General features: G+C 29.5%; 1 protein-coding gene across 3 annotated transcripts in view; it reads left to right on the forward strand.

The window, feature by feature from the left end:
* LOC132918555 (netrin receptor UNC5C) overlaps positions 1-18,708 on the forward strand; it is a 116,956-nt gene that overhangs the window by 23,658 nt on the left and 74,590 nt on the right. For 2 of the 3 annotated variants that reach the window (XM_060979825.1, XM_060979823.1), the window contains exon 3: positions 11,362-11,799. In XM_060979825.1, coding sequence (XP_060835808.1) covers positions 11,362-11,799 — 438 coding nt within the window. The remainder of the gene's footprint in view (positions 1-11,361; positions 11,800-18,708) is intronic. The other variant, XM_060979824.1, reaches the window with a different exon arrangement.

Below are 18,708 nucleotides of genomic sequence, written 5' to 3' on the forward strand. Positions count from 1 at the left end.
TTAATTCAACAATATATATTTATTATTTATGAAATAATGTAATCAAAATTATGTTATGATTTTATAATATAATATTAACGTTTATTCTATAATCAATAAATATTAATATTTTGCTTTGAGATTTTTTATTGACATAAGTACATAACCATATAGCATATAGTATTTAACTCCATTTCTAAATAATTTTTTTATACATGTTACAACAACTACAGTCTACTCAGTTTAAATTATAGTATTATTTTTGTCATTCGAGCGCATTACATATTTAATACAAACTATATATATATACAGTTGTTTGTTCTATACCAGATAAAACATATATTATATTGCTGATTTGTATTTTTTTCAATGGAAAAGTTTACAGATTATAAGGATGTTCACATGATAGTATGTGTGGCATTATGCAACAGAGTACGCGTATACATATTTGACTATGTAGGCTTGCATGTTATTTCTGTGAAAAAAGATGACGTTTTACATTTACATTTACGTAGTGATGTTGTAGACTGATTTTTGCCACCCTATATGAATCTTTGTGTTAAAAATAAAGAACAAATTTCCGAGAGATTCGATTTATTGTTCAGTGTACAACGGACTGAAAAATTGTGTTCGATGACCATGAAGAGAAAATAGTTTGACTTGCACAATGTGGGTGCGCTTTTCAATGTGAAAACGATGGTCTTTTTTGCGGATAAGATAATGAAAAAAGTAAGGGGTCCGTATGTATAGTGATGTTATGTTTAAAACCCATTTCTGCAGTGTATCGACCCTTATTGATTATACTGTTTAATATTTAAAGTTGAATTCGTGTATAGATACAAGAAATATAATTTTTTCCAACAAAAATGGTTGACATAATATATTTTATACCAATACAACATTTTATTTTATTTTAGTAAAATCAATAGCTTTTTGTAACCGTTAATATTAATTAGTATTTAATTTTAAGCCTAATATTGAGTTTAATTTTATTAAAAATCAACAATATTAAATTTGTTTTATATATTTAAAATTAATTTATTACTATATATACATAAGGCAAGTTAATTATAATAAAAAAAAAACTAGTCTGAATTGCATTATTTTTATGCTGGAAAATTTTGAGATAATATTTAAAATTTAAATTATTATCGTGAATGACGCCCTACTCTGATATATAGCTAACGGTTTAAAAAAATATTTTAACTTACATTGTAGATTTTATTATACATTACAACACTGCAATTATTATATGATCACGCCTTTACTTTCAGAAAACTATGCAATCCAATACTAGATTTTTATAATTCGGATCAATTTATATTATAGCGTTAGGCATTTATTTTATTTAACAATTTACATTATTTATGAGTAGTCATACTTTATTATTATTCAAACGTTTCAATAGTATTAAATCATGATATCCAGTGTTCCGTTGGCCCTCCCAATTGTGATTATTGTTGAGGGAGGGGATGCTGATTTACAAATAAAACTCAAAGTTACAATGGTCAACCGGAAACTATGAGTACGTGATTGTGTACTGGGCTATCGAAAATCAACAATCGATATATTTATTACGTGTAAGTCGGAAATGCTGAAATATGGAATAAGTACGTTTAATTATACAATAAAACAATTTTGAATTATACACACGTGCTGTGTATATATAATCGCCGCTTCGCACAGGTGTCATACTAATTGTGTACAAACAATTTCTATGCATAATGATGCTAGATTAATAAATTCTTTACGGGGTTAAAATTTGAGTAATATCATATTTGAAACATTTTATTAAGTTTTCATAATTTAATAAAATCATATTATTTTGTTTTGTTTTTTGAAGTTTTAATGAACATTTTCAATTAAAATGTATAGACTAGATTATTTGACAGTCAAAAATATTTTTCCAAAAGTGTCTGCCACCTTATTAATTATTATTTACTTTAAACATAAAATACAATGACAGGCATAAAATCAATATCACGTTTTGAAATACGAGTTTGACGTTTTAAACCTAAAAGCTAAAACTCTTTTTTGATAATATTATATAATAAAAAAAACAAGTTTCATTTACCCGTTCTATAGTACTTTAATGGTCTGATGTGTGATAGGTAGGTACTAGGTAGGTACAATAAATTACAAAGAATAATGGAAAATCGTGTTTTATGCTTCTATTAATGTGGTTTTTTACTTAAGATGAATAATGAAATTTATCACTGAATAATGATAATTAGTTTTGTGAACATAATCCTTCCATATAATTTATTAATAAAACCAATAGAGGTAAGTAATTTACGTATTCCTGTGTAAATTATTAAATTAACATATTATTGATACCATATATAATATTTAGATAATTAATATTAATATTTGGTAACAAGAAATGTTTTAAAAATTATAAAGCGCAATGGGATTATTAAAATTAGTTTGTATTGTATTTAAAATTTAAATATAAACTACCCGTTTGATTCTTTTAAAATGTACAATGAAATATTAAATAAATAATAGTAGATATAACACAAATATTTATTTGTCATCGTCTTTCATGAAAGAACTTTTTTTATTTGCCACCTTGTCAGAATGAACCAATGCCTAAGTTGAGCTTGAATAGGTGACTTAATATTTAAAAACTATTATTTCTGAAAAGAAATATTTTGATATTAATATCTTAATATTTTAATTAATAATATTTTTTTATCACTTGCAAGATATTATTATGATAGGTACTTCTATTGTTAAGTTTTTCTATTTATATATTTAATATTTTAATTATATTGTTTAACCAATACATGATTAGGTATACAGTGAATGTTGACTTTTTAAGTACGAGTTTTTTTTTAATGGGGTATTCAAAAATATATTTTAAATGCTTAACTTATAAATTGTTTATTTGTACCTTAGACGAGTTAAATAATAAATAAAGTTTACCCGTATAAAAAAAGTAAGATTAAATGTAAAGAAAATCTTATGTTTGAAATCAAAGCATTAAAACTCTAACGGATTATTTTGATTAAGTTGTTTATTAACAAATATTTTTAACATTTTCAATCAAAGCATAACTAAATGAGATATGATAATAATAAAAAAAAAAAACATTATTTTCATTCTTATAAATTATAATTTTATAATGTGATGTGCTGTCCTCTTTAATTGCAATATAAAACAATATAAACCGATAAAATGACATAGTTTTATAACAACAACAATATATTTTAATAGAAATTATTACCTACAAGAGAATATTAAATATTATCATTGGGCATAATTTGATACAGTCGTAAAAAAATATATCTGGTATAATCTATTTATCCATACAAAATACATTAGGATTAATAATATTATTATTACTGTTACGAAAATCATGTATTATTAATAGAATGAAAATCTTCAAATGCACATACATGCACACAACTCTTATAAATTAATATAGTTAAAGAGATATAAAACTTTTATAAAATCAATTTTCGATGATTTTTGATACACGCGAGAGGGCGGTTCTTCTTTTAAACCCGAACACGTTTTTAATGTTTCGGGCTTTCTTGGAGGTCTAATGATATATATTTATATATTTATATAATATGCATTTCTAGGCTTTATTCTACATTCTTGTATTCCTATTAATCTTCAGTTCCCTGTGTAACAAGTGATACGTATATTATTATTATTATTATTAACGAGTATGGGCAGTGTTTGTCTGGTTTTGATCGATTTCTCTATTAGCCCGCACATGAGTTATCGTGTACCAACTCTCACAGGTTTTTTTTTCTTTTAACTGGAGGTATTTACGTATATATGTATGGATTCCGTTCGGTTTAAAACTGGAACCGAGATTTGGTGACAAATGAATAACCTGCAAGCCTCCACTCATACTCCACCTAATCGCCCATAATCTTTACCCATCACATCGGTGAGAGTATAATAGTATTCGAGATCTGTCCGATATGGTGGCCAGCGGGGAAACGGTCGAAAAATAATTACTGTCGTGTAATAATTAAACACGTGCAGTCAAAATAGAGTTGTACCGTATATACAAGAGGCGGTTTACAGAATTTACATAATCTACGACCACGGTGGAATTCTAGAATATTGTGTATGTGTTGTTGGGAGGACAGAACATGGATTTTTATTCAAATTAACTAAACGAACGTCGGTGGTTGAAGCGAAAAAAATCGAGGAAATTTGTTAAACAAGACGTGTGCCAAGCAATCGTTTCGAGTTTTTTTTAACCTTGTAAAATCAATTGAACCTGCATAAGGATTAAACCATTAATTTAAAACAAAAATAATCCTTAGTTTAAATAAACGATTGTGTAACATAATTATAATACTACTTTTCGATTTAGACAATACAGGTAGGTAGGTATATTTATTTAGTTGGTAATTTATTGCTTCATTTTGAAACAGATATTTCTATAATAATTGAAGTTCAAAAAAAATATATATAATATTATTTTATATTATATATTAATGAGCGCTATAGTTAGTAGCAATAAGGCACATTACTTTGGAATGGAGACACTAGTAAAATCTTATTTTAAATCTTTGTTTATTCCTACGTATACAAATATTTTAGAATACGTACAACTGAAGTCGTAAGAAAATGGATTAGGTACCAAATATTTATTTTTGTTTTTGAAGAAGACACGGAATACACCCTTTGTCACTGTAATACAGACTAAGAATGAAATCTATTTAAAGAAGTCGAAACATTCATTACTGAATAGCTGTGTATAGTAGTTCTGTGATTTTTATTCTTCAACGTTATGTGAGTATAATTTTAACGAAAAAACTGCAATTTGTGGATATATTTATAACAATGTATTGTATAGAATTTAAACATTTTTGAAGAACGAATTTTATTTTTAATTCGTATTATACTTATACTTATTACAGTTAAAAATGCATAAAAAAGATTTAAAACTATACAAAGATCACGTGTTTATTCTTTATCCTACAAAAAGTAATAATAATACATATGTATGTAAATGTATCTTGGTTTTTGATTAATCGTGTTTCAATGTTGTTGTTTTATTTCAGATTTAGATTTTAATTATTGAAATAGGTAATTAGTCTGGTACCTATTTAATTTATTTTATTATTATTATCTCATTTATTGTCTATCCATTATAATATTAATTATCTCTTTCTAATGTTATTCAAAACAATTTTATAAAAAATGCTATCTATCTATCTTCTTTGCGTCGTGTGCATTCTAGAAAAACAACATCATAGCAATCCAGTCAATTCAATAAACAATAACTTACTAATATAGATGTCTAATTAAGAAAATTAAATTGATATAGGTAATATACTAATACTCTTATGGTAAGGGGGTATTGGTAAAATCCATTAACAAAAGAATTGGATTTATATGTTTTGTTCATGTATTCATTGCATAAATCTGTGAAACGATAATTTCCCCAACGGCTACAGTAGTTACGTATATATAACTATATATTTCATATATTATTCATATATATACTCGCCCTCGCATATACAAAGACCACCACAACCGTCGAATACGAGAGTCTAATTAACTTGTAGAAAAGTTTTTCAAAATAACAATATTATAAATAAATATTGGACATTTATAAATAATTACTAGTTGTAGCCACCGACTACGATATGTCTTATGGTGATTGAGTCGTGTATTTTTTCCTCTACTCTTACCTGTAACATAATATATGCAATGGGTGGCATTGTGTGTGTGTGTGTGTGTGTGTGTGTGTGTGTATACATTGGCTTGTTGTGCGATTACCCAAACGGATAACCATTATTAACTGTATTTATGTAGGCGTGGCAGCAGAGTGCTTTATCGGAAATGTAAAATTATAAGTCTCGCAAAACAACTGAAAAAAAAACGAAGAGAAAAAGTCATGTAAACTTCTTGGATATCTTAATGGAAGGCCACATTGTGTGGGAATTTTGTTTTAGATGTGTATATAATATAATCGTGTCGTCTAAGTCTCCGTTATATAAAATGTTATTTTCGAAAGAAAAAAAACTTAAAATACATTGAGATTCAAGTTTATATAATGTTTATTCTTTCTATAACAAATCCCCTACGATAAGTAGGTACGAACATATTTACAATCATCTCAGTTAACAAGACACAAACACAAAATTATATTTACTATTCTCGGAGGCTCAGTTATTGACGAACAAAATAATAACCAAACGTGATTTATAATTTATGAAATTTTTGACTTCATAATATAAAGGTTAATATGAAATTATTACCCCAGTGAAATATTCTATAATATAGTACATATTATAAACTAAATACTTTATGATATACACTTAAGATGATTTTAATATATACATACTATTTCATATGTATTTCCCCAACTAATAATTTAATGTTTAAGGAATAATTAAATAATTTTATTGTAATATTTAAACTCATTTATTATTTTAAATATTATTAATATCTAACTATAGATACTTTTTGTTTATAGAAGCAGTGTATAGTTTTCATTTTTTATTTATTGTTTTCTAAAAGGTCGATTGGTATACTCAACTTAGTTAGGTAGATAATTGTACATTCGACTTATTATTTATAAAAATGTTAGAAATTTGAAAAATATTTTTATTCATCATACCTATTTCATAAATATTATAATTATTTGAATTACTTATTTATATTATAGTATAATATTCGTATACAATTGTTAAATATACTACATTAAATATTATTTATCATGTCCGGTCACACATATGAAAGTTATTGGCCTGAATTCAAGGGGGTTACAGCTAAGATTTCTAAAGCACTTGAAATGTGCGCACAGTCAAATGTAGCAGTTCCGATGAGTGAATCTTAAAATACGCTTACGCCTTATTACCCTTCCGGTCAAGACCCCGGATGCGAGCGTCGGCTGAAGAAACCCTCTGATGTTATTCTCACTTTTCACAACAGTTATTTTTACATATACATATTATATCCATTATATTATATAATAAATCACCGGCTCGAGTAGTCAATGTTTTGAAAAATCGCAGCCTCTCCGCACGAGCCCGATTTTACGCCTCGCAATAATTTTCCTCTTCGCGTTTCTATATATATAATATTATATACATATATTATTATTATTATTATTATTATTCCGTCGGACATCTCTATCTACTGGACCACTCGTACGTGTCTTATATACACACATGGTATTATACTGCATGTGGTCGTTATGTGTTATTAAGTCACGTATATAGGTACATATATTATCGTTTTACACACACACAAACAGCGGCGGAATCGTCGTCAGTCGTGACCAGTTTCAAACACGCAAAGAAAAATCCGCGAACGCTTGTCAATTATTTACTTTGAGTTGTGTCCGTTCCGCTACATGTGTGTCATAGTTCAATATATATTATCCAAGTAAACATTATATTATATTCCCAATTCCCATCAAATAGATATGTAGGTGATCAAAGTCGCGGTAATAATAATATTATATAACAATCGTTGCAGAATAAGAGATGGAGTAGGTTCAATATCCCCTCGAGTCTGGGGGTTACGCCTTCCGCTTATATACTTATAATCTATATTATTAACTGAAATACTCGTTTATGACAAGAATATAGTAAAACTATAATACTAATGTAATTGAATGCAACCGGACTATATCGTATGATAATACAACATTTTGTATAATATTCGTTTATCCCAAGTCTACGTTGCGGTAGTTTGCACAATTGAGATATGTACGCAGTGGGCAATGATTTATTTTTGGTTCCAAAATTTTACATTTAAAAAAAAAAAAATAAGTTGACTTCACATATTACGTATGTCGTATACCAACAATCCGTTTATATTCGGAGGATGTACGGTTTTAACCTTGTTTCGAAACACGAAGGAAGAGAAAGGAAATAATAGTACCTGACGCTCCTGTATGCGTATGTATAGAAGATTAAAAGGAGAACAAATCCAGCACACATATTTAACTGTCACACAAAATGTTTCGTATTCTTACAATAATATTATGGTTAACTATGCATATTGTATACGCATTATAATATGAAGGTATTCCGACTTTGGGATAAAAAAAAAACGTTTTAGGAGAACAAAAATATGTATAAAAAATATAATTTTTAACACTGCACAGGACTGTATTACTGTGACGGGGGACTAATATTCGTAAAGTTTTGCTGTAGTTGACCCCCCCTTCTTAAAACATACACACACATGTAGCAGGTGCTACCGACGTGCCAACAAACAAACGGTCTGAGTATTATTTTAAAAATATATGGAAACCAGTGCGCGTGACGCCATCGCTACCGCAGAGACTACTATTATATATTATATTATTATATACGTTCGACTGCAAAAAAGAAACACAACATCTGTCTAAAAAGATATTTCGATGTTAACGCTTACACATTATTATGTTATTATTTATTTACGGTTTATTATGAAAAACGTAATTTATTAAATGATTTACCGCGGTCGGTATACATGTATACACGCTATTCGACCTACCTCAGTGTACGTTTCCGTAAATACTCTTTCTTTATTTTATTTATATAAATACCTACTGCATAGCGACATTGCTAAAATTATGTTATCGATAAATCTTCCGAGTCGCAAAAAAAAATATGATGTTTTATCCGCTGTTTTGAATAAAATTGCACATTTACATATTATTATTCATATAGATAGGTACTCAGAACACATGTAAATTATTTTTGGTGGGTTGGAGAAGTTTTTTTCTTTTACATTTATTACTATAATAAATCGATTCGTACTTGACTCGATTTCGGTTACGACTTAAGAGCGTATATATGGTTAATTGTCGTGTTCTCTGTGTGTCAGGCTCTGGGAATAGGTCAAGCGTGCATGTAAATTGAACTCGAAAAATGTCCAACGTTGTAGGAATATAGGTTGTTTCCATTATCAAATTACGGTCAATCCGATGGGTTCAATAAAATTACTTTTGCTGTTAATCCTAATCCTAATCCTCTTGGCTGGATATTATGTCGCATCGTTCCAACCGAGGTCATCCACACAAGCAGCTCAGGATGTTAGATATATTATAGTTGTATATATGTACTTTAGAATATAGTGTATGATTTGTTGCGTCACGCTAGAGCACGTCTGGGTCTCTAATATAGAAGACCTTTCCATGAGCGCGTTACTGGCTGATTATCAGTATTGTTATCAATAATAACAATCATACTGTGAACGCTTGGTGACTCGGAAATACAGAATTTACTTTTCCCGATAAATGTCCACTGTTTTAATGGATCTATGACATTATGAACGGGTCGCTGGCCACAGAAACAATTTATCGTAATATGAACTCATGTTACCCCGGCCTGATATTGTACTTAAGGGAACATGTAATATAGTATAGGTATTTACGAATATAGGTATTATAATATATTTATATACCTACTTACCTGAATATATTATTACTATCCTGGAACAGTTTATTTTTTATTTTTCGTTTGTATAAATATAGCCAGTCTTACAAAAAATAATAGTATTATATTTAAGTGTACCAAATCAATATAAACAGTAAACGCTGATCATAGCGAGGGTCGCGGGTGTAAATACACCGGAAATAATGGCTAATGGTGTAAACCCAATGTTAATCAATAATCTCTATTTCCATGAATATAATAATAAGCATCCACTGTTTATATTTTATATTTACAGTCTAGTTATAAACACTATAAATACAACTATTTTTATGGTAGGTAAGGTACTTAACTAAAAATGTTATTGTCATTCGGACAGTAGGCGTCTCATGGGATTACAATGAAAAATAATACGCTGTATACGTTAACACGCTATCATATATCTTTACGACTAAAAAATATTGTCATAAAACGTCACAAAACTATTTACACGAGTTTTAAAATTATTATCTGAAAAAATATCACCTATATTAACATGTGTCTATATCGTGTAATATTTATTATTTACTTATAAAGTAAATTATTGTCTTTATTTTATTTAAAAATAGTTGTAGGTATAAGAACCAGATGATTTAGTGAACGAATGGACTTTTATACATTATCGGGAGTCTATCGAGTGTTGGTGGTTGATGTGTGTAGATGGCATGACGAACTAGAAGTAAGAAACGAAAGATCTATTCTAAAACGTCGTTAAAGGATAAAGTGTGAGAGTAGAAACCCTAACCATCCAACCGAAACTATGGGTTTCGGAAATTGTTTTTTTTTTTTTTAATGGAATTCTCAAAGAAATTGGGTTGAATGGAATAAACAAAATGTGTTGATAAGTTGAGTTAATGGACTTTGATTATTTTACGTTGCGTATATTCAGTTAATTATGGTAATAATAATATGTTATAATATATATATTATAAACGTATATGCGTTCATTATAATATACTTGTCTGAGTGTATTTTAAAAAAAACGTACCATGTGTTTAGAGTTAAGATAAAATTATTATTATCAGTAGAAACTTATTCTTATATTATAGCTATTATTGGTTTATTATGCATTTTCAATACATTCTTTATAAAATTATATACATACAAAGATATAGATAATACAATAAAATATGGTCTTAACTATTTGTTATTATATAACCGTAATCAGTATAGTTATAAGTTCATTTAATTTTAAAAGTTTAAAAATCTATACCACATACTATTTATAAATACAGATCTTATTGTATTTTGTTCTTATAATATTATGCGGCATTATGAATTATAAAATAGTTAACACAAAAGGGTAATATTGTTTATGAAGTGCCAATGAAATGAAATGAAAAAATGCATGTAATGTGTTGAATGAATAGTTTTTTTTTTTTTTTGTCACACATTTTTTGCTCTTCACTAACAGATACGACAGTATATATATAAATAATATAGACAAACTGCCGATATATGGTATGAAATATTTCCCGTACGTGTTCGAAAACTGCTTTCTTTTGGGTATAATATTCTAATTTTTTTCCTGAAAACACCATAAAAACATTACTACAATCCTTCGACATTCTTTTATCGAGTTTGGTATATTTCTTTGCGTACAATACGTGGATTTTAAACTCGGTCTTATCCATTATTATTTGTGAAGTTATTTTTTTTTTCAAATGGATTGCATACCTATACATAAATCTCGATGGCACAAGATATGGTTAAAATTTAAATGTGTGTATATTTTTTGGTTTTATCTTTGCCGAAACAAAAAATATCTGATTGGTATCTTAGATGACCATATATAAACCTATATAGTGTTATAGTGTATAATGTATAGAAATGTTTATCAAAGACTGTGCTTATATATGATTATACATATAACTAACATAACATTATTCAATTTTTATTTAAATTTTAAAATCAGTTTTATAACAACGCTATACAATAGTATACGTTTACATATATGATAATATAATTGAGACGAAATCCTTTTTTCTAGCAGGTTTCGGGTCTTCGTCGGAAACCGGTGGCGGAGGTGGAGAAGTCGACGAGGGGTCGTACTTGCCGGGTGGTGACACTCTCATGCACCCGGTGACGGCGTCCAGTTTGGACGCTCCCGTCCAACTTCCGATATTCCTCGAAGAACCGATGGATGCGTACGTGATCAAAGGTAAACCAGCCTCGCTTACTTGCAGGGCGGCTCATGCGTTGACCGTACACTTCCGATGCAATGGCGACCGGATTGAAGATACTATGGGTCCTGTAGTAACCGACTTCGTGGACCCGCAGACCGGCGTCCGGAACGTGGAGGCTATTGTAAACATCACCAGGAACCACGTAGAAGAGTATTTCGGAAAGCACAACTATCAGTGTCAATGCGTGGCTTGGACTTCGCGCGGAGAGATCATTAGCAGACCAGCCAACGTGGTCGTAGCTTGTGAGTATCTATTACTATACTCAACATATTAAAACAATATACTAAAATTATTGGTTAGGTAGTTATAGGTTAGGTCAGGTCGCTCATTTCAGTGCACACTCACTACCTCCAATATATTTAAGTAGAGGTAGGTGAGTAGGTTTTTTACTCAAATCATGCCTAACGATCGATTCAAGGGCAATTCGAGTATACTAGACGTATGGGTGCACTTGAATTGTCTCTCATAATACAATACCCGAAAATGTATACACATCATATTAACCGATCACAGATATTTAACGAGTTTCATAATAGATTATAGATAATTCCATGTTATGTAAGCCTATAATACAATTTTTATTGATTTATTATTATTATTTATTTACTTTTATTTTTATTAAAATACCTAACATTTATTTTAAAGTATTCTTGACTGACATAGAAAGAATCTATTTATATATATTATCTACGAATAGAAATTTGAGTAAGGAGATCAACTACTTGTGGTAGGACTGTAAGATGCAATTCAAATAATACTACAATATATAATATATAGGAGTCAAATCGCAGGTCAGACTAGAACACGCAAGTGGGTTTTATGAGCTTTCGGATCGTTGTAAGGCCGGAAATATATCAAGCGTAGGTCCTTTGCTGTGACACGTAAAATAAAGCTATTATACATACATAAATACATTGATATAAGATGCACCGTGTACATATTATAATTTATAATTTAGATTAGTTCCCGCACGTTGTGTTTCTGTGTGTATTTTTTGCTATGTACAATATAATATTATATGCCACAGTATAGTCATGCTTTTTTTCAGCTAATATACGATTACTAGTTCGATTTCATATATTATGTTTTTATTATTTATTACCTTTTATGGTCTCCGCGTCGTATAACTTTGCAACCGTAATTATTATGACAGGAATGTATATAATTGTTTAATATACTCTTTCGTTTTATCAACCTCTCTGTACTTAGGTTGAAAGTATATAACTTTATATATTACAGACATTATGTGAATTGTACTTATACAAATAATGTGTTTATACTGATACACAAAAAACGATATTTTTTCTATATATATATTCATATGTATGTATCAAATAACTACAAGTATATTATATACTGCCGATTTGTTTTTATTGCGTGAGCACAAACGAGATGTGTTCGCTGTTCTCCACAACAGATTGTCATGTCATATCGTACCGAAACTCGTGACTGCAAATCTATGCAGACACGCGTGTAAAATTTATATATATTATATATATATATATACACACACGATAGGTATATCGTATGTAGTATAATATACTCATAGGAGGTGCTCGTCGAGTACCTTGCAGAATGTAATAATAATATTTATTATCAATGAACACAGATTACTCGCAAGACATATGCGACGTACCTACATACAATTATAATTCAAACGCTTTCTCTGCGCAGGTATATCATACTATGCACTGCAATATATTATGTTCTTTAACATACGTAAGTACTTTTTTCTTTTTGGTCTCGTATACAAAGGTTTTTGCAAAAGGATTACGTCAAAGGTCTTAACACGACGCGGAGAAGCTTTATTATGTAGGAACGAGAATATTTTTTCCACCGTATGGCTCCCTCACACTTACCGCCATTAATATCGATTGGATTGTTAAAACGCGTCCATGAGAAAGTTTGCACCATTTGTTGTCGTCGCTGCACGTCCCCGCCATACTATCCACAGCAGCCACCACCCGAAATCCGTTGAAAGCGATTTCCGAACGAAAGACGAGTGTAGTCACAGCTGGTGTGTAATCTGCTTAAAAGTTAAGTCTTGTTTTCATTCGTCTCCACGCGTGTATGCTATGTACTAGTTGCTTATACACACACGCATAAATATATATGGATATTATATATAGGTATGTATATAAATGTGTTATGGAAAACCGGCCGTTTAGACTTTTTCGCGACACGTTGTTGTCATAAACGCAATCCGTGCGGTTTGATATTCGAGTATTATATAGATATACAAACACTCATATACCGATTTACACGACGTATCGAAAACTTTCCGTGTCGTCAGGTTACAAAATACAAATCAACGATGATTGTTCCGTAATGATATTTTGTATATTATGGGCGAACGTTTATACATGAAATACTCATTATTTAATCGTTAAACATATAATATTATAATTAGTATGTACAAAACAGTATACGGTTTGGAACTATGGCACGAAATTTGTTAAATTGCCCTTTTCGGTAATAATAATATATTATTATAATCCTCGACAGCTGTCTATAATAAGATGCGGTTAAATCGTGTAGAATACTAAGCGCCACCGTGACCAATCTTTGCATTATAATATTATTACGAAGTTGAATACGATATTGAAAGCCGCCGCGACGTTAACAATATTATAATAGTATAGTGGAAAAATATACGATTTTTTTTTACATATTTTATATTTTAAAAATATCAGCAATAATAATTATTTCCACGAAGGCTGATCGTCCATGTACAAATAACAATAGTCATTGTCAAGCGCATAAAACACTGTCGTTAAGCCACGATCAGATGACTCCGATGAATACTTAATGAGAATAAATAAAGAATCGAATAACAGCGTAGTTCTTTGGGTGTATATTATATATAATGAAAAACAATAAAACTCCGTGTTTGGTCCAATTAAAAATGAAAACTTTGTCGACTTTAGACGCGACATGCCGGCATTAACGGATCGTCGGAACGCCTTTGTTTTATCCGAAACGAAGTTTCTTCCGGCGTACCCGGCCACCATTATACATATATATATATATATATATATATATATATTAACGCCACCGCTCATATCACTGCTGCAGACTTATGAATCGAATGCGGCAGGCCGGGCACAAGCCGACATTTGTGTTTCGTATATTTTATTATTTTTGCGGCCGATTAATGGTGCATCGTTAGCGGTACAACTGAACTATTCCGATAACGGTTTTAATTACCATTTCTATATCCATCGTCCCGGCACGGTTTCTCTTTACGACTCACCAGAACTTTCGCCCACGGTCGAGATTTATTGTTCTTTAAAATAAGCCCAATAATATTTTTCCGTTTTTTGAATTTGTTGACTATTGCCGTTTTGAGTGAAAACATTTACATAACAAGAATATTAAAATAATATACTCTATAGCTCTCGTTATCTCTGGAGAAATGGGGTGTTAATGTTAAAAAAAAAAACTGACAGTTTTGACGTTATATATTTTCTGAATGGTCGCGGTGAATAAAGGCGACCAGAGTAATTCCTTTAGAATATTTTTTCGGTTCACCTAAGCCTCAGTGTCTTTATTTTTAAATCTTAGCATATTTATTGTAGAATATAAATAACATTACATTATTTTCATTTTATGACAGGCGGGCGATTGCTTACAATTTTAACTTGTTATTCGTCTTAAATTCGTACTTATAGCAATTTTCAAACTACCACCAGAATTCCGTTAAAAAAAGAGAAAGATAATTTTAATTTTATATTTATATTTAATTATCTCAAACAATGAAACCCATTACCATAATTATACCATCATCAAATTTAAATAATATATATTTGTATGCGACACAATAGCTGTTTTTGCAAAACTCAATTATTAAATAAAGTTACTTAAACCCGTATTAACAATATAATATTTAGGTCCTATAATTTTAACCAAATTTGGTCGTCAATGCCTTAAAAACATTAAGTTAATTTAAAGGTATCAAATTCTTACAATTCAGTTTATTTTATCGCCACTCGTTTCAACATTATTGTTGTTTTTTCTTTTAATTCAAATAAAAATGACAATTATTTATGTAATTACATTTTGTCATTTTTTTTTTTTTACATTTTGTGTCCACTTTCGTTTCATACAAAGACTATAGTTACATATGAATTTGGATAGTACACATGTGTCAATCGAATCGTTCCTATATAACCTTGTGATGTGAATCACCCTTGTTTGTGAATCGTGATCAAGTGGTAGTTTGCGATTTTTTGAGTGTACACCTCGTATTTTGGGTTGCCCTTATGGACGCAAATTAGACCGGCGATAATTTCGCAACGATTTGTGTGAAGGGACCAACAGTTTTTGTCACGTACGTGTTCGTGCTTTTCACGTGACAGTTGACATTTCTAGTATAAAGGATAAAAAAAAAGAAAACTAAAGAGTCAGTCGCAGCTGGACGTTTTCGGTCCCTTTTAATAATCGTCGGTGTGTAGGAGGGTAAAAATTCGGCCACGTCAAAAGACCAAACCAGTGGGGCGTCCTAATAACTAACCATAGACCTCATTTCCATCATAATGAATACTCGATCCCTGGCATAGCCGCGTGCTGCCTGCAGAAATCATTAGGTGGTCAATGGTGGCAATAATAATAATTAGAGAATCGGCCCAATTACTACAAAGGTTTGAATTTTGTCGGTTTACCCCCCAATGGTCAAACTACATATAATTTACAAAACGTTTAGGCTCCGCTACATTGTTATGAACATGTCAAAATCACCTATATTCAGTTGGCTAATAATACATTATATATTTAAAAACTTATTTTATGTGTTAATACTATTTAAATATCCTTTTTTTTACGTTTAGATTTCTAATAAATTTTTATTACCTAATTGTAAAATACTTAAATAATTTTATTTTTATCTATACTTAACTATCATCATATTTCAATGAATTTAATTATATCTTACGAGAACTACACAATATGATATAGGTACAAGTGTACAATACTACTGCTGTTATAGGTATTAAATATAGTTATGTATGAATGGACTATTTGATATATTATTTAATCAACAATGGTTTAATTGAATAGGTAGTGCGAATTCACTAGTAACAGTGATCTCTATGTAAAGAGAATATAAATGTTGTATTTATAATATCCTCTATAATATCACGATTGAAGTACGAGTGCTTCCCAGCTCCTACAATCAATAACGATTGTCGTTTTTTTTTTTTCATCATTGATGTAGAGTTATTGTTTTAGTAATCGAAATCACAATAATTATGTTAGTAATTTATTAAATAATAAAGTAATGAATACGTTATATTTCATTAAAAAATCGATTGGGAAAGGTCCAAATATTGTTCCAATTATATAAAAATAACGTTCCGCAGAAAAACACTGAAACGTTCCTAAGAAACTTGCCTAAAAGTTCCAAAAATGTGACTGAAATGTTTTATGCTGTGTATTATCTTGTAACTATTAATGTAAGACATTATTTAATATAAATTAGGAATGTTTCCTAAATGGTTTTCTGGAACACTTCAATTAAATCTCATAGATTTTTTTTTTTTGGCTTTAGAACTTTTTTTATCGGTGTCCCATAATATACGATTATTCCTCTAACTAGTCTAACCTCTATGATGTTTTAATAAGAGGCTAAGGTATCAGTATGTATCAAATATCTATCGTTCATTAATAACTTAACCCAGAAATAATTAAATAATTATTATTATATTATAGGTACGTCCATAAAAAAAATAAGCATATTTATATTATATAAACACTTATCTTGAATTATTTCTGAATTATAAGTGATTACAGTAGGTTGTAACTTTTTAGTGATATTATTATATGACTTAAATAAGAAATAATATTATTGAAGAGCGAAGAGAAATAAATAAATAAACTAATACATTTATTAGAGAAAAAATGTTCAATAACAATACATGTTTATTAAAATTGCAGTAATTTAAAAATGTTATTGCATATAAGAATGTTAGCCAGTTATGTTGAATAAGTTAAAATAATTCCTATAGATTTCATAATTTAAGATTTCAGTGCTCCCGTAAAAATATCTGTATTATTTTAAATATCTATTAGATATTTTATACATATTCTATTATTTTTTAATAGCAGAACGTTCATAAGTTGGCATACAAATTATTTCTAATTATATTTGTATAATTCCCTAAGAACTGTCAAACTGAATATTTTTTAACAGAATATTGTATTCCTTCGAATATTTGTTGAGATTAATTTTAAATATTATTTGGCAATGTTCGATTTTTTTCTTCTTATATTTGTTGGCTTCGTGACTAAACAAAACCAATAACAATAATAATTATTGTTTATACAAGCTGTCGTGCTGTGTATAAGATTCCCCGTCGAGCCCATGTAAGAACTTGGCTCTTGTCTGAGTAGACAAGAGGTCTACGTGCCTTACGTTTTTATTTTGACAGTATTCTGATGTCCCACCGAGATATCCTATCACCATCCAATTCTCAAATACACTTAACATTATTTGTTTGTGTTTTTCAAAGTTAATAATATGTCTAAGAGATTTGACATATTAATTTCAGATATATTTTCATTACTGTAACTCTTTCTGCACCCTTGATTGCAAACAATGAATCGGAAAATTCGACTTTTTGCATATGTCATATTTTTTTTTGTTACAGCCTTACAAGGGTGGACATTGTTATGTTAGCACATGTTTAACACGTGCCCAGAGAGGTTTTTTTTTGTATAAAAAGGGGAGGGCATCTGTCTGTTGAGGGAGGCTTTTTACGTCAAAAAAACATCTAAAAGAATACGTCCTATAAAATTTTGAAAACAATAGCTGACGAATCATTTGTATTGCATATGCGATGTAAAAATGACGTGTGACTAGTGGTATAAGGGGAATAAAGGAAAAAGTAGTATGTAAGGGTGGTGGTGCTTTTTGTTATGCAAAACTCCCAGAGCTTTCGAGAAAATTAATTTTGAAAGATTATTTCCACTCGGCGAGTGGTGTTATACATTGTTGGAATGTTTGAAAAATTTACTCAGGAAGAAAATATGCGTGTATGTGTCATGTATCATTCTTCAGCGCATTTAAGAATAACATAAATGGTATAATGTACAGTAATTACAAAATATAATAATTTATTTTATACTGACAGTGTTTTATAATGTTGATTTTCTAT

Source organism: Rhopalosiphum padi, chromosome 1, assembly GCF_020882245.1.
Source record: "Rhopalosiphum padi isolate XX-2018 chromosome 1, ASM2088224v1, whole genome shotgun sequence".
NCBI lineage: Eukaryota > Metazoa > Arthropoda > Insecta > Hemiptera > Aphididae > Rhopalosiphum > Rhopalosiphum padi.